Below are 25,325 nucleotides of genomic sequence, written 5' to 3'. Positions count from 1 at the left end.
CTGTGGTACTCAATTGTTATATGATCATGTATACCACTAAATCTGATATTTTCGGTGCATTTCTATGTAATGATAATTTCCTAATATGCGACGTTAAATAAAGCTTCTTGAATCTTAAATCTTGAATCACCCACTTCGAATATACAGAAGATATTAAACTGTCATAGAATATCACACTGGTACTTGAGAATTAGTTACAGTCTACATGTAAATGAACACCGGGGGGGTTATATTTTTAATCTAGCCATCCAAAACTTTCAATGTGTGCTGTAACTAATTCTCAACTCCCAGTGGAATTTCACATAATAAGAATATCGAAATATTATGTAAGGTGAGTTAAATATATGTGATACAATTCCACTTGCCTTTCACCTAGGCGTTGGTTTCCACGTGCCACCTGGTCACCCCTCCCCCCCCCCCCCCCCCCCCCCCCCCCCCCCACAGTAAGACCACTCCCACGCTTCCATCCATTTTTTTATAACAAATTAACACCTACACGTATATACAATATATACAGTAGCTGTTGAGACAGATAAGGTTTTTGGCACTTTATCGAAAGAAATGTGAACTTGACGTAGGCATAATCAAAATGGCATCGAATTGGAGCAGAATATTTAAAAGGTTGTTATTTATTTTCTGGCAATTTTTGAGACTGACAACTAGCCCATTGTAGCTTTTAAGATGACACAAATATCTTTGTGTTTTCCGTAAACAAGCTTCCATAAAGTTAATTATAGATTAATACCGATGGAAATACCATAAACTTGACAGGCGAGAGCTCGACGCTGGTTACCGTGGCGTGTTTTTTTTTAAGTTCGGGCCTGGCTTTTATTTTTATCCGGTTGTTAGTATCACCCAACCAACGTGAGTATATCAGAGTTACCTCCCATTCCTGTAGTAGACTATGGTTTGTAAATTTAGCGATGACAGTAACGAAAAGCACCGTGTCACTGCGATGTAAGTGTACTTTGGCGTTTGTCGATTCCATCAGAATAGTCGACTTTTTGTAAGATTTATACTATAGGAACAGTCACTCGTTGGTCTATATCTATATCAACACACGCTGAAATACACCAGGTCAGGTGCCTGGGATCGGGACTTCGATACTGTACAGTCTGACAGTTGTCGGTACATTCGGGGAGACTACAAGTACCGATTCAGCGACTGGCTTTTAATCGACTTTTTTTCAAGCGAATTAATTGTGGAATTTTAAGAAGGTCAGTTTCCATCAGACGTTTTGTTCCTAATACATTGTAGATACTGACAAACATGTTAGTTTTAGAATGTCTATACTTTGCAATGATGCAAACTGGGGTCAAGATATAGAGCGTCCCATATTATGACCTCGTCTTTTTGTTAAGTCAGGGACGTCCCTGGTCAAATTCACCACATTTTTGTTATAGATTTCTGATATAAATCCAAGTTATTGTTACTTTTAAAAGAAGTGATCTTTTATTGTATTTGGCTCACTAACAATTGGTCCTCCACTTATGAATCAAATCTTACTTGAGGGTGCGCCACTCAAGGCTTATTGTGTCTTGGGAATGATCATCTTATAACCCAGTTATTTAAAGGAAGATTTCAACACCTTAAAACTAACAAAATACATCATGATATATTTTGATTAAATTAATATTTTCTCTGTGTACACTGTAGGTCATTTATTAAATGTATTAGATATTTGTAATATACATTGTCTGGGCATCCAGTAGACCCTTGAGAGTATGTTTTGACTCCCAAAATTGAGATCTGACTCTTGAGTTTGAAGGGACTTCTGAAATTGGAAAAGTCAAGGGTCAACTGGATGCCCTGATTGTATTGTAAGAGGAGTGGCAAAATGCACGGTCAGACCGGGGTTGGAACCCTGAACCTCCGAAATACTAGACTGTTGCTCTGTCATTTGGTCTACTTGGCCGCCAATGATCGACCCTGTCCAGTTCTACTACAATGTCATATCCTAGGCTGGCTGGGAAAACTATTGAATTTTACATTGGAAAGAAACAAGATGGGGAAAAACCAAAAGGACTTGTTTGATAGCAACAACAGTCCTTTTTTTAAATTTTCTATACTTTGTTTAATTCCAATGTTAAGTTCTGTATTAGTGTATTAAATGCTATATATATAATTAAACGTAGATAGTGTCCTTGTGATTGATATACATAAAACTAGATAAAAAACACAAACCAGAAAATCACAAGTACTTTCGCTTACTTTCAGAGCAAGCTCTTAGGTGATATATATATAATATAAAGTGTTGATGAATGTTTGACAAAGCTATAAAACACAACAAACCTGGTATGATTGACAAAGCTATAAAACACAACAAACCTGGTATGATTGACAAAGCTATAAAACACAACAAACCTGGTATGATTGACAAAGCTATAAAACACAACAAACCTGGTATGATTGAAATTCCCCTCTGTACCCTAATGGAACACACCAACCCAGGTTCTCTCTCCAAGGAAGCCTTTTGCTTTCACTTGGAGTGGTCTGTGGCACCAATGTAAAAGTTGTGGAAAAATGCCAGACCGGGGTTCGAACCCTGGACCTCCGAACACTAGCCGGATGCTCTACCAATTGAGCTACCTGGTCGCCGACGATCGACCTGATCCAGTTCCACTACACCTGGTTAATTCCCAGACTGTAATTCTAACCAAACATCAAAGCTTCACAAGTTGTATCTTCTGTCATATGTGTCACGACAGTGTGTAAACAGTAAATGTAAGTTCTGTAGAGCTATCATGGTCAAAAAATTAATTTTCCATTGTTTGTACGCAGACTGCGGCTTTCTGATTGGTTGAGATTTTTTTTTCATATCACTATGAAAAAAAATCTGAGAATGGCGCGAAAAATGTGACGTCACAATACGACAATTGATTTGAGAAAAATAATCCCATATAAAACTAGTAAAATTGTACATAATGTAAATTTAAAAAATATTTTTTAAAATTAATTATAAGCGTTGATGTCAATTATTTTTTAGTTTCATAGGGGTATGAAAACAATTTTGTTTGCAAACAAAATTTTTTTCATACCCCGATGAAACTGAAAGTTGTTTCACTTGGTATGTTCCTATAAAGAATCCTAACTCAGAACGTAAATATAATAATATTATTTTGATTTCAGGAATATTGTTTGACTGGGAGTATTTTGGAGAAACAACTTGTTAACACCAGCAAAAAGAAATCTAGACGATCGCAGCCATGGCTAAACTCAATGGAACAGTAAACTCTGTCAGCATGGAGAATGGGGACGCGGACGTTCCGATGCTGGAGCTAGGCACACATAGCTATACACTACCAAAGTTCCGATATGTCAACATTTTTGGTTTCTTCCTATTGGTGGATGCTATTGTATCAGTTATCCTCTGGTTGACCGGTGAGTACTTAACCAATGAACTAAAGGATTCAATATGAATCTGTCTATTATTAAATGAAAGTATGAAGGTAAGAAAATTAAATTTTGAAGCAACAAGATGTAATGATCAAAAGATGAGCTCATTGTTATATATGACAATGCATGATATTGACAAGGAAAATGTACATTCTGAACTAGGGCTAGGGGATAAGATATTTTATTATAACAGAAATGACTCTCATTACTACAGACAAAGGGAGATAACTTTGTTTTATTTTATTATAACTGATGTAGACTCTCATTACTAGGGTTAAAGGGAGATAACTTTGTTTTATTTTATTATAACCTATGTAGACTCATTACTAGGGTTAATGGGAGATAACTTTGTTTTATTTTATTATAACCTATGTAGACTCATTACTAGGGTTAAAGGGAGATAACTTTGTTTTATTTTATTATAACTGATGTAGACTCTAATTACTAGGGTTAAAGGGAGATAACTTTGTTTTATTTTATTATAACTGATGTAGGCTCACATTACTAGGGTTAAAGGGAGATAACTTTATTCTATTATAACATATTTAGACTCTCAATACTACAGATAAAGGCAGATAATTTTGTTTTATTATAACAGATGTAGACTCTCATTACTACAGACATAGACTCTCATTACTACAGACAAAGGGAGATAATTTTGTTTTATTCTATTATAACAGATGTTGACTCTCATTACTACAGATAAAGGGAGATAACTTTGTTTTATTCTATTTTAACAGATGTAGACTCTCATTACTAGGGTTAAAGGGAGATAACTTTGTTTTATTATAACATATGTAGACTCTCAATACCTACAAATAAAGGGAGATAACTTTGTTTTATTTTATTATAACAGGTGGAGACTCTCATTATTTCATACACAATATAACTCATTTCACAATGACATCGTCAGTGTTTGACCTTGCCCTTCTGTCGGCTGTCAAGTTGGTGATCCTTATCGGAATCGTCCTTCCATCCTTAGAAAATTCCTCGTATCAGCTGATAGAGATTGATAACACGACCCATAGACAGTTGAAGGCCAAGAAGATTCGCCTGCATGTGTGCCTAATTATACTCACTATAGGACTGTTATCATATACAACTACCAAAGGGGCATTAGTTCTACATGCATACAAGGACACGGATAATTACACTGTGATGCATGCTACATACAACACCCTAGTCATCTTTGCGTTTGTATGCAGCTTGCTGGAAGTATTATTTGCTCTTTCAAGCTTCACTATGATGAGGAGATTAAAAACTGTGAGAATTCTGCATCGCTTTAATGATGATGGAGAGGAGATTGGAAAAGATGGCGAACCTTTAAAGAGGAGTGTGACCTTTTCTAGATTGGCAGCTCTTGCTAAACCTGTAAGTTAATTTTTAAAATTTTTGTATAGAGAAACTGTGAAAACTGTAATATGGTCTTGTTGATTTCTGTACTTGCTTGACAGGCCCATAGATGTGTGTTTAAAAATACATTGAAAAAAATCCACATGTTCTCTTTAATTGCTCGGTAGTATTAATTGTACAGTATTTTTTGGCAATAAGCCTGTAGATACTGTTACCTATGTCAGTGAAGTTCTTAATAAATCAAGTCAATTTTATAGTACTGCTGCAATACACCAATTCCCTATACATATGATATATAAGATATTTTATGTATAATTTTGTCTCTCTGTACATGTGACAACCCCCTATATCTATGTAAGATATTTTATGTATAATTTTGTCCCCCTGTACATGTGACAACCCCCTATATATATTAAAGATATTTTATGTATAATTTTGTCTCTCTGTACATGTGACAACCCCCTATATCTATGTAAGATATTTTATGTATAATTTTGTCCCTCTGTACATGTGACAACCCCCTATATCTATGTAAGATATTTTATGTAGAATTTTGTCTCTCTGTACATGTGACAACCCCCTATACATATGTAAGATATTTTATGTAGAATTTTGTCTCCCTGTGATTTATAGTACAGGATAAATGCAGTTATATAGATCTATTTATGATATCATCATTAAGAAATATTATATAATTCTTATCTACTATTTCAGCTAAAATTACTCCCCAGTATCTTTTGTATGACAAACTAAACCAAATTAATTCTCTTTTGATTTAAAGCAATTTTTAAAATATTTATTTGTAGGAATTGGGCCTGCTTGGGTTCGCCTCGATAGGTTTGCTGTTTTCCAGTGCCTCCCAGATGGTGGCGCCACTGTTCTTTGGAAAAGTGGTCGATGCTGCTCAGCATAGTATCAGTAAGTCTGGTTGTTAAATCTGTCTGGCAGTGTCGACAGGTCTATAATAAATAACTCACAAAGTTTAGATATAATTTCAATACTAATTTCCTGGGCAATATCACGTCACAATATCACGTCAAATGGAATTATGAATTGCTGAGTAAATTAAACTAATTGCAATACAGCGAGTTCCTTTCCAAGCCTTTTCATCCACAATTTCTAAGAATCCAATACCAAAGGTAGTTTGTAATTTTTTGTTTATAATTTTTCATTTGGTAAAAAGATTGTTTTTTCATTAAAAAAATCAATTTTTTACAGAAAATAAAATCTAGATCTAGATAAATCAACTGTTTTCACTACATACTATATATTTTGTTTTATTTTATTATTAATAATTTTTTTTCCATTGTGGATAAGATATTCAAAAGTTGGGGGTGGGCTTATTCCCGAATATGAGCCTATGAAGAAAAAAAGTGAAAAATAGTGAGGTGGGCTTATCCCAGAGCATGGGCTTATTCCCGGTAAAATACGGTTTATGGCATATAATGTTCTTAACACAAAAAGGAACTGTGTATCAAATATAGAAACAAGGCCTACATCAGCCTGTAGTTATCTGTAGGTAATGTATAACTACCAACTTGTTGTCCAGTTACTCGAACCGAATTACTCCAATACCCCCAAAATGGGCGAAATGGGGCAAGTAGCAAGAATCTCTCTTAAGACATAAGATCAGCTTACTACTGTCTCACTTAAAAAAGGAGGCGTAGCTAGAAACTATCTTGGACATAAGATCAGCTTACTGCTGTCTCACTTAAAAAAGGGCGTAGCTGGAAACTATCTTAGACATAAGATCAGCTTACTGCTGTCTCACTTAAAAAAGGGGGCGTAGCTGGAAACTATCTTAGACATAAGATCAGCTTACTACATATACTGTCTCACTTAAAAAAGGGCGTAGCTGGAAACTATCTTAGATATAAGATCAGCTTACTACTGTCTCACTTAAAAAAGGGGGCGTAGCTGGAAACTATCTTAGACATAAGATCAGCTTACTACATATACTGTCTCACTTAAAAAAGGGCGTAGCTGGAAACTATCTTAGATATAAGATCAGCTTACTGCTGTCTCACTTAAAAAAGGGGGCGTAGCTGGAAACTATCTTAGACATAAGATCAGCTTACTACATATACTGTCTCACTTAAAAAAGGGCGTAGCTGGAAACTATCTTGGACATAAGATCAGCTTACTACTGTCTCACTTAAAAAAGGGCGTAGCTGGAAACTATCTTAGACACAAGATCAGCTTACTACTGTCTCACTTAAAAAAGGGGGCGTAGCTGGAAACTATCTTAGACATTAAAGATCAGCTTACTACTGTCTCACTTAAAAAAGGGGGCGTAGCTGGAAACTATCTTAGACATAAGATCAGCTTACTACATATACTGTCTCACTTAAAAAAGGGCATAGCTGGAAACTATCTTGGACATAAGATCAGCTTACTACTGTCTCACTTAAAAAAGGGCGTAGCTGGAAACTATCTTAGACACAAGATCAGCTTACTACTGTCTCACTTAAAAAAGGGGGCGTAGCTGGAAACTATCTTAGACATAAGATCAGCTTACTGCTGTCTCACTTAAAAAAGGGGGCGTAGCTGGAAACTATCTTAGAGATAAGATCAGCTTACTACTGTCTCACTTAAAAAAGGGGGCGTAGCTGGAAACTATCTTAGACATAAGATCAGCTTACTACTGTCTCACTTAAAAAAGGGGGCGTAGCTGGAAACTATCTTAGACATAAGATCAGCTTACTACTGTCTCACTTAAAAAAGGGGGCGTAGCTGGAAACTATCTTAGACATTAAAGATCAGCTTACTGCTGTCTCACTTAAAAAAGGGCGTAGCTGGAAACTATCTAAGAGATATGATCAGCTTACTACTGTCTCACTTAAAAAAGGGCGTAGCTGGAAACTATTTTAGACACAAGATCAGCTTACTACTGTCTCACTTAAAAAAGGGCGTAGCTGGAAACTATCTTAGACATAAGATCAGCTTACTACTGTCTCAAACACTTAAAAAAAAGGGGGCGTAGCTGGAAACTATCTTAGACACAAGATCAGCTAATTACTACTCTCTCAAACACTTAAAAAAGGGGGCGTAGCTGAAAACTATCTTAGACAAATATAACGGTATTATTTAAGATTTGCTGTACACCTCCATCTTTATCTCCTTTTTCACTCACTTTCATAGTTGGGATAACTAGAAGTCCTCTTAAACTCTAAGGGATCCGTAATGTAATCTTATACCTATCTTTAGGGTTTAAGGGCGTAACTACATTCTCAACTCAGGAAAAAATGTCCACTTAGACTAAGGCTGCTCATGACTGTCCCCTTAAACCCCCTTAGTACACGGTTCTGAAAGCAAGACGGAATCATTGCAATAATTTTGATGCTTTTAGAGAAGAACCGAGATTATTCAGAGATCGCCAAAATTTACTGGAACTTTCCTCATGGTCTGACTGGAACTGTTGATCGTGATCCTATTTACTTGGTTAGTAATTGTAGTTGTTAGCTACTGGAGAAACATAAACCAACATGGATGAGAAGTGTTGAACTACTCACCTCAGATTTCACAAAGTGTTTACAACTCAAGGGTCGTAATTGATTACTGATTGGTGAATTGAGCGTATGATCCTACTAAGTAACATAATGGGAGATTTGGTCATATTTCAGGTGAGCTAACGAGAACTGTTCTAATTATGCTGGGAATCTACCTGGTGGGAAACTTGTTTGGAATGATCCGTGCCTGGCTGTTTACGCTGGCGGGAATGAGGCTAGTGGCTCGGCTCCGTAAACGACTTTTCAACTCTATCATCCAACAGGAAGTGGCCTTCTTTGATGTCAACAGGTAAGCGGTATTAACTGCTGTGTGTCTGATTTTCACACCAACAATCCTTAATGCAAACAAGCACGTACGATCAGTTATTCTGCCACCTTTAATCATGAGGTTCAGTCTTTTTTATTTTCTGTACAATGGTTGGTCTCCTTATGACCAGTTAATCAGAAATGCATTGTTTACCAAACGTTAACATTGTTTACCAAACATTAACATTGTTTACTGTTTTCTCTAGTTCTGAGCTCATCTGTTCCAAGCTTATGCCATGTGGTGTCAGACATCAGTGCATCAACAGTTTAAAAGTTTAACTGAAAGCATCCCTAAATGGTGGGGATTCAAAATGATTTACTACCCCAAAGAAAATCCTGCATTATTTTGTTCAATCTTCAGTTATGACACTTTTGGCAATTCATAAGTAAACTGAGAGTATGGTATTGATTTTTTCACTCTAAAGACATTAAATTGCCTTGTGTCTGTGGTCCATCCCTCCGTAAACAGTTCTCACATTTTCTTGAGAAGCATTGGAAGGATCTTTCTCAAACTTCATATGTGGGTTCCCCAGTGTCCAGCTTGGATTTTGAGAATTGAAGTTTGTTATCGCTATTTCTTGAAAAGTACTAGAGGGATATTCCTCAAACCTTACGCAAAGTTTCCACTTGTTCCTTAGTTAAGCTAATTCGATTCAAATTTTTGATCAGAAAAACAAAATGGCCGGTAGGCGGCCATCTTGGATTTTGAGAATTGAAGTTTTTCTAGTATTTCTAGAAAAGTACTGAGGGATATGTCTCAAACTTCACATGTAGGTTCCAGTTGTTCACCCTCTCAGATTATTTAGATGAATAAAGACAGAAGAGAAAAGTAGAGAAAAGATCAGTTTGATAAAGAACCAATAAAGTTTATTGAATAGTGGGCGCCATATATAAACACTGATTTAATTGGAATTCTCACAAGGAGTCCCCATGCCAAATATCAAGGTTATTAGATCAAAGGTCAAGGTCCAATTTTGTATTTTTTCATTGAATAAAGGACATTTTGTTAAGACCTTATGAAGCATGGTTAGTTGGAATTATACAAAGAATCAACTGTCCAAAGATCAAGGTCAATGGGTCAAAAGTTAAGGACATTTGCTTGAAAAGGTCAAGGTCAAAGTGGATCTCCGAATATGACCCTGGTTCTTAGTGGGAGATGTATTTAAGATTAACATGAAACAAATCAAATCTAACAAAACGGTTTTATACAGGCATTTCCATTTCTGTTAATTAACCCAACAGATATGGAGGCAGATGTGTATGATGTATATTTTCTCCCTTGCCACATGATGTGATCCTCGCTGACCCCTCCGTGTTCTAGCTTTACTTTGAGTCTGATCCAGAAATCCAAATTGCTGACAGTTAAAGTTTTGTATTTAAATATTTCTAATTTCTTTTTAGGTATCTGTTAGATTTCAGTTTGAGGTTTATATATGAAGGTTTTCCTTGGTCCCTACTTGTCTCAATTTGTTTTTGAAAGCAAAATATAGCTGACAGTTGAAGTTCAGCTTTGCTATTTCTAATTCATCGAAATTTTTTTTCTAAAATGTCTTTTAGATTTTAGATAAAGTCTTCCTTGTTACTGGATGATTAAAGTACAGAAAAGATCATTCAGTGGTGGGCACCAAGATCCGTCCTGGATCTCAGGATTTCTCTTTGATATTCTCGTGTTGTTTATGCCCTTAATGAACTTTTTAAGTTTTTTTGTTTCACGATTGCTGTAAAATTTAAATTTATTTGACCATTTTCTCCTATTATCCTAACATAAGTGTGACTGTGTCATTTAATTTTGTCTCTGAATACATCCTCACCTTATGATTTGTTTGTAGGACAGGAGAACTCTGTAACCGGCTGTCCTCAGATACACAAGTCTTACAGAACGCTGTCACGGTAAGTACCCGTATATATATATATATATATACAATAACCGGCTCTCCTCAGATACACAAGTCTTACAGAACGCTGTCACGGTAAGTACCCGTATATATATATATATATACAATAACCGGCTGTCCTCAGATACACAAGTCTTACAGAACGCCGTCACGGTAAGTACCCGTATATATATATATATATGTCAAGTAGTAATAACGACAGTACAGACAAGTAAATTGTCGAATTTTCGAGGCAATCTGCCCCTTTATCACGACACAGGTAAATTACATACGATCACATATAGACATAGAACATGGAACAGTTACACAAATATAGTAGGTATAAACAACAAAAAATATCGTAATGTTGTAAAAATGATCCCCCTCGGCCGATACTTAATTCGCCGAGGGCCTATTATGATTAATTAGGAAACATCTTAGGTGGTGTACAGATGCTAAAAGTAAATGAATAAATAAATAAATAAATAAATAGATAATATAACTTAAAGGTTTAACAAAATAGCATCGCGGGTTGATTCGATGTGATGGCGGCGCGTGTTATGTCGTGAATGTTTTTGTTATTGTTTTTTTCCCCGATATGTACATTTCGTCCCGCAAAACTCGGCCCAAACAGTGGGTAGCAGTGACAATATCGGGTGGCCAATCCCATATTAAAATTGGTTCGTTTAAACGAAATGGAACAAATATTAAAATCATATAGATGTAATTGTGTAGAAAGGTATAATTTAGGCATTAGAAACCAAACAAAAAGGTGGTCGAAAGATCCTATTAGCGTGACGAAAACTGAGTGTCAGGACGACTCGTCACAAACCGACAACATGTACTCGCACAACTTATTCAGCCAATCAGCTGCTGTTTCATGTAAACCAAGTCCCTATATATATATACAATAAAAACAGTTGTTTGCTCCTTACGGACGGAATAATAATTTTAAAACAAAAAAACTTAACATCGTTCTCCTAGCGCTTTCCCTCCATCTTGGGAGTTCTTCAGTTGTGTTAAAGCAGTACTTTTAATTTAAACAAAACTTTCTGAAGAACTCCCAAAATGGAGAGAAAGCGCTAAGAGAACGCTGTTAAGTTTTTTTGTTTAAAAAAAAAAAAATATATATATATATAATTTATATAGGGTCTAGTAAAGTAATAACGACGGCATAAACCAATATAGGTACTGGATCCTAACAAACAAATGTTGGATGCGTATTACTATAAATAGATATATGTCAAGTAGTAATAACGACAGTACAGACAAGTAAATTGTCAAATTTTCGAGGCAATCTGCCCCTTTATCAAGACACAGGTAAATTACATACGATCACATATAGACATAGAACATGGAACAGATACACAAGTCTTACAGAACACTGTCACACTGGGTATATATATAATCCCCTGAAGAGCGGCAGAATGTAGCCACGAAAGTACTAGGGAGACAGCAGATCTGTGTTTGGCTTTTTATTTTATTATATATTATATATATAATATCCGGCTCTCCTTTGTCAAACTATGACATTCTGGTGTAATATTTATATCTGATATTAATAAGAAACAAATAATAAGAATCAAATATTGTCAACGTAAAAAAGTTGTGAGATATAATAATACTGAAATAAACTTTTAATTTAATGTTCTGTCAATTTCAGGTGAATATGTCCATGTTGGTTAGAAATGTACTACAGCTGATTGGCTCCCTCGGTTTCATGTTTTACCTCAATCCCGCGTTAACAGGTGTGCTGTTGTCAGTGGTACCTATCGTGTCACTTGGAGCTGTCCAATATGGTAAGTATTAATATAGGTACAATGTAGGTAAGTGTTAATATAGGTACAATGTAGGTAAGTATTAATATAGGTACACTGTAGGTAAGTGTTAATATAGGTACAATGTAGGTAAGTGTTAATATAGGTACAATGTAGGTAAGTGTTAATATAGGTACAATGTAGGTAAGTGTTAATATAGGTACAATGTAGGTAAGTATTAATATAGGTACAATGTAGGTAATGTTAATATAGGTACAATGTAGGTAATGTTAATATAGGTACAATGTAGGTAATGTTAATATAGGTACAATGTAGGTAAGTGTTAATATAGGTACAATGTAGGTAAGTGTTGATATAGGTACAATGTAGGTAAGTGTTAATATAGGTACAATGTAGGTAATGTTAATATAGGTACAATGTAGGTAAGTGTTAATATAGGTACAATGTAGGTAAGTGTTAATATAGGTACAATGTAGGTAATGTTAATATAGGTACAATGTAGGTAATGTTGATATAGGTACACTGTAGGTAATGTTGATATAGGTACAATGTAGGTAATGTTAATATAGGTACAATGTAGGTAAGTGTTAATATAGGTACAATGTAGGTAAGTGTTAATATAGGTACAATGTAGGTAATGTTAATATAGGTACAATGTAGGTAATGTTAATATAGGTACAATGTAGGTAAGTGTTAATATAGGTACAATGTAGGTAAGTGTTAATATAGGTACTATGTAGGTAATGTTAATATAGGTACAATGTAGGTAAGTGTTGATATAGGTACAATGTAGGTAAGTATTAATATAGGTACAATGTAGGTAAGTGTTGATATAGGTACAATGTAGGTAAGTGTTAATATAGGTACAATGTAGGTAATGTTAATATAGGTACAATGTAGGTAATGTTGATATAGGTACAATGTAGGTAATGTTAATATAGGTACAATGTAGGTAAGTGTTAATATAGGTACAATGTAGGTAAGTGTTAATATAGGTACAATGTAGGTAAGTGTTAATATAGGTACAATGTAGGTAATGTTGATATAGGTACAATGTAGGTAAGTGTTAATATAGGTACAATGTAGGTAATGTTAATATAGGTACAATGTAGGTAAGTGTTGATATAGGTACAATGTAGGTAAGTGTTAATATAGGTACAATGTAGGTAAGTGTTAATATAGGTACAATGTAGGTAAGTGTTAATATAGGTACAATGTAGGTAAGTGTTAATATAGGTACAATGTAGGTAAGTATTAATATAGGTACAATGTAGGTAAGTGTTAATATAGGTACAATGTAGGTAAGTGTTAATATAGGTACAATGTAGGTAAGTGTTAATATAGGTACAATGTAGGTAAGTATTAATATAGGTACAATGTAGGTAAGTGTTAATATAGGTACAATGTAGGTAATGTTAATATAGGTACAATGTAGGTAAGTGTTAATATAGGTACAATGTAGGTAAGTGTTAATATAGGTACAATGTAGGTAAGTGTTAATATAGGTACAATGTAGGTAAGTGTTAATATAGGTACAATGTAGGTAAGTGTTAATATAGGTACAATGTAGGTAATGTTAATATAGGTACAATGTAGGTAAGTGTTAATATAGGTACAATGTAGGTAAGTGTTAATATAGGTACAATGTAGGTAATGTTGATATAGGTACAATGTAGGTAAGTGTTAATATAGGTACAATGTAGGTAAGTGTTAATATAGGTACAATGTAGGTAATGTTAATATAGGTACAATGTAGGTAAGTGTTAATATAGGTACAATGTAGGTAAGTGTTAATATAGGTACAATGTAGGTAATGTTGATATAGGTACAATGTAGGTAAGTGTTAATATAGGTACAATGTAGGTAATGTTAATATAGGTACAATGTAGGTAATGTTAATATAGGTACAATGTAGGTAATGTTAATATAGGTACAATGTAGGTAAGTGTTAATATAGGTACAATGTAGGTAAGTGTTAATATAGGTACAATGTAGGTAAGTGTTATATAGGTACAATGTAGGTAAGTGTTAATATAGGTACAATGTAGGTAATGTTAATATAGGTACATTGTAGGTAATGTTAATATAGGTACAATGTAGGTAATGTTAATATAGGTACAATGTAGGTAAGTGTTAATATAGGTACAATGTAGGTAATGTTAATATAGGTACAATGTAGGTAAGTGTTTAATATAGGTACAATGTAGGTAATGTTTATATAGGTACAATGTAGGTAATGTTAATATAGGTACAATGTAGGTAAGTGTTAATATAGGTACAATGTAGGTAAGTGTTAATATAGGTACAATGTAGGTAAGTGTTAATATAGGTACAATGTAGGTAAGTGTTAATATAGGTACAATGTAGGTAAGTGTTAATATAGGTACAATGTAGGTAATGTTAATATAGGTACAATGTAGGTAATGTTTATATAGGTACAATGTAGGTAAGTATTAATATAGGTACAATGTAGGTAAGTGTTAATATAGGTACAATGTAGGTAATGTTAATATAGGTACAATGTAGGTAAGTATTAATATAGGTACAATGTAGGTAAGTGTTAATATAGGTACAATGTAGGTAAGTGTTAATATAGGTACAATGTAGGTAAGTGTTAATATAGGTACAATGTAGGTAAGTGTTAATATAGGTACAATGTAGGTAAGTATTAATATAGGTACAATGTAGGTAAGTGTTAATATAGGTACAATGTAGGTAAGTGTTAATATAGGTACAATGTAGGTAAGTGTTAATATAGGTACAATGTAGGTAAGTGTTAATATAGGTACAATGTAGGTAATGTTAATATAGGTACAATGTAGGTAATGTTAATATAGGTACAATGTAGGTAAGTATTAATATAGGTACAATGTAGGTAATGTTAATATAGGTACAATGTAGGTAATGTTAATATAGGTACAATGTAGGTAAGTGTTAATATAGGTACAATGTAGGTAATGTAATATAGGTACAATGTAGGTAAGTGTTAATATAGGTACAATGTAGGTAAGTGTTAATATAGGTACAATGTAGGTAAGTGTTAATATAGGTACAATGTAGGTAAGTGTTAATATAGGTACAATGTAGGTAATGTTAATATAGGTACAATGTAGGTAATGTTAATATAGGTACAATGTAGGTAAGTGTTGATATAGGTACAATGTAGGTAAGTGTTAATATAGGTACAATGTAGGTAAGTGTTAATATAGGTACAATGTAGGTAAGTAGTTAATATAGGTACAATGTAGGTAATGTTAATATAGGTACAATGTAGGGTAATGTGTTAATATAGGTACAATGTAGGTAATGTTGATATAGGTACAATGTAGGTAATGTTAATATAGGTACAATGTAGGTAATGTTAATATAGGTACAATGTAGGTAAGTGTTAATATAGGTACAATGTAGGTAATGTTAATATAGGTACAATGTAGGTAAGTGTTAATATAGGTACAATGTAGGTAAGTGTTAATATAGGTACAATGTAGGTAAGTGTTAATATAGGTACAATGTAGGTAAGTGTTAATATAGGTACAATGTAGGTAAGTGTTAATATAGGTACAATGTAGGTAAGTGTTAATATAGGTACAATGTAGGTAAGTGTTAATATAGGTACAATGTAGGTAAGTGTTAATATAGGTACAATGTAGGTAATGTTAATATAGGTACAATGTAGGTAATGTTGATATAGGTACAATGTAGGTAAGTGTTAATATAGGTACAATGTAGGTAATGTTAATATAGGTACAATGTAGGTAAGTGTTAATATAGGTACAATGTAGGTAAGTGTTAATATAGGTACAATGTAGGTAATGTTGATATAGGTACAATGTAGGTAAGTGTTAATATAGGTACAATGTAGGTAATGTTAATATAGGTACAATGTAGGTAAGTGTTAATATAGGTACAATGTAGGTAAGTGTTAATATAGGTACAATGTAGGTAATGTTAATATAGGTACAATGTAGGTAAGTGTTAATATAGGTACAATGTAGGTAATGTTAATATAGGTACAATGTAGGTAAGTGTTAATATAGGTACAATGTAGGTAAGTGTTAATATAGGTACAATGTAGGTAAGTGTTAATATAGGTACAATGTAGGTAATGTTGATATAGGTACAATGTAGGTAAGTGTTAATATAGGTACAATGTAGGTAAGTGTTAATATAGGTACAATGTAGGTAAGTGTTAATATAGGTACAATGTAGGTAAGTGTTAATATAGGTACAATGTAGGTAAGTGTTAATATAGGTACAATGTAGGTAATGTTAATATAGGTACAATGTAGGTAAGTGTTAATATAGGTACAATGTAGGTAATGTTAATATAGGTACAATGTAGGTAAGTGTTAATATAGGTACAATGTAGGTAAGTGTTGATATAGGTACAATGTAGGTAATGTTAATATAGGTACAATGTAGGTAAGTGTTAATATAGGTACAATGTAGGTAAGTGTTAATATAGGTACAATGTAGGTAAGTGTTAATATAGGTACAATGTAGGTAAGTGTTAATATAGGTACAATGTAGGTAAGTGTTAATATAGGTACAATGTAGGTAAGTGTTAATATAGGTACAATGTAGGTAAGTGTTAATATAGGTACAATGTAGGTAAGTGTTAATATAGGTACAATGTAGGTAAGTGTTAATATAGGTACAATGTAGGTAATGTTAATATAGGTACAATGTAGGTAATGTTAATATAGGTACAATGTAGGTAAGTGTTAATATAGGTACAATGTAGGTAATGTTAATATAGGTACAATGTAGGTAAGTGTTAATATAGGTACAATGTAGGTAAGTGTTATATAGGTACAATGTAGGTAATGTTAATATAGGTACAATGTAGGTAATGTTAATATAGGTACAATGTAGGTAATGTTAATATAGGTACAATGTAGGTAAGTGTTAATATAGGTACAATGTAGGTAAGTGTTAATATAGGTACAATGTAGGTAAGTGTTAATATAGGTACAATGTAGGTAAGTGTTAATATAGGTACAATGTAGGTAATGTTAATATAGGTACAATGTAGGTAAGTGTTAATATAGGTACAATGTAGGTAAGTATTAATATAGGTACAATGTAGGTAATGTTGATATAGGTACAATGTAGGTAAGTGTTAATATAGGTACAATGTAGGTAAGTGTTAATATAGGTACAATGTAGGTAAGTGTTAATATAGGTACAATGTAGGTAAGTGTTGATATAGGTACAATGTAGGTAAGTGTTAATATAGGTACAATGTAGGTAAGTGTTAATATAGGTACAATGTAGGTAATGTTGATATAGGTACAATGTAGGTAAGTGTTAATATAGGTACAATGTAGGTAATGTTAATATAGGTACAATGTAGGTAATGTTAATATAGGTACAATGTAGGTAAGTGTTAATATAGGTACAATGTAGGTAAGTATTAATATAGGTACAATGTAGGTAAGTGTTAATATAGGTACAATGTAGGTAAGTGTTAATATAGGTACAATGTAGGTAAGTATTAATATAGGTACAATGTAGGTAAGTGTTAATATAGGTACAATGTAGGTAATGTTAATATAGGTACAATGTAGGTAAGTGTTAATATAGGTACAATGTAGGTAATGTTAATATAGGTACAATGTAGGTAAGTATTAATATAGGTACAATGTAGGTAAGTGTTAATATAGGTACAATGTAGGTAAGTATTAATATAGGTACAATGTAGGTAATGTTGATATAGGTACAATGTAGGTAAGTGTTAATATAGGTACAATGTAGGTAATGTTGATATAGGTACAATGTAGGTAATGTTAATATAGGTACAATGTAGGTAAGTGTTAATATAGGTACAATGTAGGTTATTATTAATATAGGTACAATGTAGGTAATGTTAATATAGGTACAATGTAGGTAAGTGTTAATATAGGTACAATGTAGGTTATTATTAATATAGGTACAATGTAGGTAATGTTAATATAGGTACAATGTAGGTAAGTGTTAATATAGGTACAATGTAGGTTATTATTAATATAGGTACAATGTAGGTAAAGTATATAGGTACCATGTAGGTAAGTTGTTAATATAGGTACAATGTAGGTTATTATTAATATAGGTACAATGTAGGTAATGTTAATATAGGTACAATGTAGGTAAGTGTTAATATAGGTACAATGTAGGTAAGTGTTAATATAGGTACAATGTAGGTAAGTATTAATATAGGTACAATGTAGGTAAGTATTAATATAGGTACAATGTAGGTAATGTTGATATAGGTACAATGTAGGTAAGTGTTAATATAGGTACAATGTAGGTAAGTATTAATATAGGTACAATGTAGGTAAGTATTAATATAGGTACAATGTAGGTAAGTGTTAATATAGGTACAATGTAGGTAATGTTGATATAGGTACAATGTAGGTAATGTTAATATAGGTACAATGTAGGTAAGTGTTAATATAGGTACAATGTAGGTAAGTATTGATATAGGTACAATGTAGGTAAGTGTTAATATAGGTACAATGTAGGTTATTATTAATATAGGTACAATGTAGGTAATGTTAATATAGGTACAATGTAGGTAAGTGTTGATATAGGTACAATGTAGGTAAGTATTAATATAGGTACAATGTAGGTAAGTGTTAATATAGGTACAATGTAGGTAAGTGTTAATATAGGTACAATGTAGGTAATGTTAATATAGGTACAATGTAGGTAAGTGTTGATATAGGTACAATGTAGGTAATGTTAATATAGGTTTTCAGAATAACATTTTTTAATTACCGTTGTCTTATGTTACAGGAAAGCTGGTAAAGAAATTGAGGAAGAAATTCCAGGATAAGTTGGCAGATGCTGGAACAATGGCAGAAGAAAGTCTGTCCAGTATCAGGACAGTACGGACATTCTCGGCTGAAGGGAAGGCGGGGCACATGTATGGAGTGGAGATTGACGAGAGTTACAATGTGGGAAAGAAACTAGCTTTAGTAACAGGTTAGCAGTGTGATCCTCACAACATCAGATTTATAACTCGACATACTTTTAATTCTTATAACTCAGAATACTTTAATTATTTATAACTCCGAATATTTTAAATATTTATAACTCGGAATAATTTTAATATTTATAATTTGGAATAATTTTAATATTTATAATTTGGAATAATTTTAATATTTATAACTGGGAATATTTTAAATATTTATAACTCGGAATATTTTAATTATTTATAACTCGGAATATTTAAAATATTCATAACTCGAAATAATTTTAATATTTATGACTCTGAATACTTTCATTGTTTATAACTCGACTTTAAATATTAGGATTTCGATGGGTTTACTCAGTACTCTCAGATGTAAGTGTCAGCTTTGGTTAACACATTATAATTGTGAGTTATTTTTGGACATTTCCAGACAATAGGTTTTGAACAGATTAGGATTCTGTTTCCTGAGTTTGTAACACAAATTACCTTTATCTTGCTGGTATTTGGTTTGAACGTTTGTCAGGAATCAAGCATCAATACCATGAAGCCCAAATGGAAAAAATGGTTCTGTAAATTATGTTCTGAAAAATAAAATACAGTTCTGTAAAATAAAATACATTTTTGTAAAATACAATTCTATAATATACAGTAAAATGGCACATGTCTTTTGCTTTTGTTTAGTTTTGTATTTAGCTCATCACATTTACATCAACTCGGGACTCGGTCATGTTTCACAGACATATTTCTCCTTTGTGTAAGCTCTCTGTGGGGTCTCGATTTCACTCTAGACGATCTTTTCTCTGTAGGTGGTTTCACCGGCGTGATCGGGACTGTGGCCTACGGGGCCATTACTGTTGTGCTGTGGTATGGAGGAAAGTTAGTGTACGATAACCAACATGGCACGCCGACTGGCCTCACACCTGGTATTCTTACCTGTAAGTGACAGATAATCTGTTGTTTTTCATTTCCTTGTATCTTTGTTGTTTTACATACATAATCATAATTAAATATACATACTTAATCATATACCTACTTAATCATAATTTTATACATACTTAATAATTATATACATACTTAATAATTATATACATACTTAATAATAATTATACATACTAAACAATATTTATATACATACTAAATAATAATTATATACATACTAAATAATAATTATAAACGTACTAAATAATAATCATATACATACTAAATAATAATTATATACATACTAAATAATAATTATAAACGTACTAAATAATAATTATATACCTACTAAATAATAATCATATACATACTAAATAATAATTATACACATACTAAATAATAATTATATACATACTAAATAATAATTATAAACGTACTAAATAATAATCATATACATACTAAATAATAATTATATACATACTAAATAATAATTATAAACGTACTAAATAATAATTATATACTACTAATAATAATTATATACATACTAAATAATAATTATAAACGTACTAAATAATAATTATATACCTACTAAATAATAATTATATACATACTAAATAATAATATACATACTAAATAATAATGATATACATACTAAATAATGATTATATACATACTAAATAATAATTATATACATACTAATTATAAACGTACTAAACAATAATTATATACATACTAAATAATAATTATACATACTAAATAATAATTATAAACATACTTGATTATAATTATATACTACTGTATATCTGTTAATTTTCGCCCCAGGTTATTTCCGCCCTTGAGCAACACAAAACATATTCGCCCCATTTTAAATTCGCCCTAAATGATTTTAAATGGAGGCGAGAAGGAGAGATGTGTTCAGAATGTCTGTTTAAACTGTTAAGACTCCCCACCCTATAACCATGTATTACATTGTTTGGCATAAAGAGATTAACACAATTATGTTGTTAAGATAAACCTTGGAATCTTACCAACCCCAAGAGACTTAGTTTCTTGGTTATATATTTGAAACAGTTGAAATCCCCAACTCATAAATGTATGTAGCATTGCTGGACATCAAGGGATAAAAACTGTCATGTTGTAAAAACATTCCCTGGAGTCGTCTTTGTTTCTGGGTTATATCTTTGTGTCTGGGTTATATCTTTGTGTCTGGGTTATATCTTTGTTTCTGGGTTATATCTTTGTGTCTGGGTTATATCTTTGTGTCTGGGTTATATCTTTGTGTCTGGGTTATATCTTTGTGTCTGGGTTATATCTTTGTTTCTGGGTTATATCTTTGTGTCTGGGTTATATCTTTGTGTCTGGGTTATATCTTTGTTTCTGGGTTATATCTTTATTTCTGGGTTATATCTTTGTTTCTGGGTTATATCTTTGTTTCTGGGTTATATCTTTGTGTCTGGGTTATATCTTTGTGTCTGGGTTATATCTTTGTGTCTGGGTTATATCTTTGTGTCTGGGTTATATCTTTGTGTCTGGGTTATATCTTTGTGTCTGGGTTATATCTTTGTGTCTGGGTTATATCTTTGTGTCTGGGTTATATTTTGTTTCTGGGTTATATCTTTGTGTCTGGGTTATATCTTTGTGTCTGGGTTATATCTTTATTTCTGGGTTATATCTTTGTGTCTGGGTTATATCTTTGTGTCTGGGTTATATCTTTGTGTCTGGGTTATATCTTTATTTCTGGGTTATATCTTTGTGTCTGGGTTATATCTTTGTGTCTGGGTTATATCTTTGTGTCTGGGTTATATATTTGTGTCTGGGTTATATCTTTGTGTCTGGGTTATATCTTTATTTCTGGGTTATATCTTTGTGTCTGGGTTATATCTTTGTGTCTGGGTTATATCTTTGTTTATCTTTGTTTCTGGGTTATATCTTTGTTTCTGGGTTATATCTTTGTTTCTGGGTTATATCTTTGTGTCTGGGTTATATCTTTGTGTCTGGGTTATATCTTTGTGTCTGGGTTATATCTTTGTGTCTGGGTTATATCTTTGTGTCTGGGTTATATCTTTGTGTCTGGGTTATATCTTTGTGTCTGGGTTATATCTTTGTTTCTGGGTTATATCTTTATTTCTGGGTTATATCTTTGTTTCTGGGTTATATCTTTGTTTCTGGGTTATATCTTTGTGTCTGGGTTATATCTTTGTTTCTGGGTTATATCTTTGTGTCTGGGTTATATCTTTGTGTCTGGGTTATATCTTTGTGTCTGGGTTATATCTTTATTTCTGGGTTATATCTTTGTGTCTGGGTTATATCTTTGTGTCTGGGTTATATCTTTGTTTCTGGGTTATATCTTTGTGTCTGGGTTATATCTTTGTTTCTGGGTTATATCTTTGTGTCTGGGTTATATCTTTGTGTCTGGGTTATATCTTTGTGTCTGGGTTATATCTTTGTGTCTGAGTTATATCTTTGTTTCTGGGTTATATCTTTGTGTCTGGGTTATATCTTTGTTTATCTTTATTTCTGGGTTATATCTTTGTGTCTGGGTTATATCTTTGTGTCTGGGTTATATCTTTGTGTCTGGGTTATATCTTTGTGTCTGGGTTATATCTTTGTTTCTGGGTTATATCTTTGTTTCTGGGTTATATCTTTGTTTCTGGGTTATATCTTTGTGTCTGGGTTATATCTTTGTTTCTGGGTTATATCTTTGTGTCTGGGTTATATCTTTGTGTCTGGGTTATATCTTTGTTTCTGGGTTATATCTTTGTGTCTGGGTTATATCTTTGTTTCTGGGTTATATCTTTGTTTCTGGGTTATATCTTTGTGTCTGGGTTATATCTTTGTTTCTGGGTTATATCTTTGTTTCTGGGTTATATCTTTGTGTCTGGGTTATATCTTTGTGTCTGGGTTATATCTTTGTGTCTGGGTTATATCTTTGTGTCTGGGTTATATCTTTATTTCTGGGTTATATCTTTATTTCTGGGTTATATCTTTGTTTCTGGGTTATATCTTTGTGTCTGGGTTATATCTTTGTGTCTGGGTTATATCTTTGTGTCTGGGTTATATCTTTGTGTCTGGGTTATATCTTTGTTTCTGGGTTATATCTTTGTGTCTGGGTTATATCTTTGTGTCTGGGTTATATCTTTGTTTCTGGGTTATATCTTTGTTTCTGGGTTATATCTTTGTTTATCTTTGTTTCTGGGTTATATCTTTGTGTCTGGGTTATATCTTTGTTTCTGGGTTATATCTTTGTTTCTGGGTTATATCTTTGTGTCTGGGTTATATCTTTGTTTCTGGGTTATATCTTTGTTTCTGGGTTATATCTTTGTTTCTGGGTTATATCTTTGTTTCTGGGTTATATCTTTGTGTCTGGGTTATATCTTTGTGTCTGGGTTATATCTTTGTGTCTGGGTTATATCTTTGTTTCTGGGTTATATCTTTGTTTCTGGGTTATATCTTTGTGTCTGGGTTATATCTTTGTTTCTGGGTTATATCTTTGTTTCTGGGTTATATCTTTGTGTCTGGGTTATATCTTTGTGTCTGGGTTATATCTTTGTGTCTGGGTTATATCTTTGTGTCTGGGTTATATCTTTGTGTCTGGGTTATATCTTTGTGTCTGGGTTATATCTTTGTTTCTGGGTTATATCTTTGTGTCTGGGTTATATCTTTGTGTCTGGGTTATATCTTTGTGTCTGGGTTATATCTTTGTTTCTGGGTTATATCTTTGTGTCTGGGTTATATCTTTGTTTCTGGGTTATATCTTTGTGTCTGGGTTATATCTTTGTGTCTGGGTTATATCTTTGTTTCTGGGTTATATCTTTGTGTCTGGGTTATATCTTTGTTTCTGGGTTATATCTTTGTGTCTGGGTTATATCTTTGTGTCTGGGTTATATCTTTGTTTCTGGGTTATATCTTTGTGTCTGGGTTATATCTTTATTTCTGGGTTATATCTTTGTGTCTGGGTTATATCTTTGTTTCTGGGTTATATCTTTGTGTCTGGGTTATATCTTTGTTTCTGGGTTATATCTTTGTGTCTGGGTTATATCTTTGTGTCTGAGTTATATCTTTATTTCTGGGTTATATCTTTGAAGAAGATGAGATCGTCATCCCATAACCATATATTGCATTGTACAACATCAACAAATAAAGCTATTTACAAATTGAACATTATTTTTTGTGAAATCCAACCAGGTGAGCAATACAGACCCTCTGGCCTCTTGTTAAGCAATTTATTTCCTTGTGATAATTTTTGTTTTCTCTCTGTTCCAGCTTTCCTTGTGATAACTTTTCTGTTTTCTCTCTGTTCCAGCTTTCCTTGTGATACAATTTTTGTTTTTTTTTCTGTTCCAGCTTTCCTTGTGATAACATTTTGTTTTTTTTTTCTGTTCCAGCTTTCCTTGTGATAACATTTTTTTTCTGTTCCAGCTTTCCTTGTGATAACATTTTTTTTCTGTTCCAGCTTTCCTTGTGATAACATTTTTTTTCTGTTCCAGCTTTCCTTGTGATAACATTTTTTTTCTGTTCCAGCTTTCCTTGTGATAACATTTTTTTTCTGTTCCAGCTTTCCTTGTGATAACATTTTTTTCCTGTTCCAGCTTTCCTTGTGATAACATTTTTTTTCTGTTCCAGCTTTCCTTGTGATAACATTTTTGTTTTTTTTCTGTTCCAGCTTTCCTTGTGATAACATTTTTGTTTTTTTTTCTGTTCCAGCTTTCCTTCTGTATACACTACAAGTGGCCTTGGCTTTCACCTTCACAACAGCACTGTATGGGGATTTCATGCAGGTTAGATGTTAAAAATGTACAACAGAATCTGATGTACTACAGATGTACTACAGATGTACTTCAGATGTACTACAGAATGATGTACTACAGAATGATGTACTACAGAATGATGTTCTACACAAATACTACAGAATGATGTACTACAGAATGATGTACTACAGAATGATGTACTACAGAAGTATGTACTACAGAATGATGTACTACAGAAGTATGTACTACAGATTGATGTACTACAGAATGATGTACTACAGATGTACTATAGAATGATGTACTACAGAATGATGTAATACAGAATGATGTACTACAGAAGTGTCACATATGAGACACTGATGTACTACAGAATGATGTACTACAGAATGATGTACTACGAGATATGATGTACTACAGATGTACTACAGAATGATGTACTACAAAATGATGTACTACAGAAATGATGTACTACAGATGTACTATAGAAT

At 32.8% G+C, this 25,325-nt stretch overlaps 1 protein-coding gene across 2 annotated transcripts in view; it reads left to right on the top strand.

The window, feature by feature from the left end:
- The first annotated feature begins 878 nt into the window (after positions 1 to 878).
- The window catches only part of LOC117332678 (ABC transporter B family member 25-like), a 38,610-nt gene continuing 14,163 nt past the window's right edge, over positions 879 to 25,325 (top strand). Inside the window, exons 1-10 of one of the 2 annotated variants that reach the window (XM_033891677.1) lie at positions 879 to 957; positions 3,130 to 3,381; positions 4,253 to 4,767; positions 5,556 to 5,667; positions 8,373 to 8,547; positions 10,394 to 10,454; positions 12,102 to 12,237; positions 18,994 to 19,182; positions 19,978 to 20,106; positions 24,794 to 24,867. In XM_033891677.1, the coding sequence (XP_033747568.1) occupies positions 3,207 to 3,381; positions 4,253 to 4,767; positions 5,556 to 5,667; positions 8,373 to 8,547; positions 10,394 to 10,454; positions 12,102 to 12,237; positions 18,994 to 19,182; positions 19,978 to 20,106; positions 24,794 to 24,867 (1,566 nt within the window). In that variant the 5' untranslated portion in view covers positions 879 to 957; positions 3,130 to 3,206. The other variant, XM_033891676.1, reaches the window with a different exon arrangement.

This window comes from Pecten maximus, chromosome 8, assembly GCF_902652985.1.
Source record: "Pecten maximus chromosome 8, xPecMax1.1, whole genome shotgun sequence".
In the NCBI taxonomy this organism is placed as follows: domain Eukaryota; kingdom Metazoa; phylum Mollusca; class Bivalvia; order Pectinida; family Pectinidae; genus Pecten; species Pecten maximus.
The sequence above is the reverse complement of the archived record's forward strand: the minus strand, read 5'-3'. Positions and strand labels throughout refer to the sequence as shown.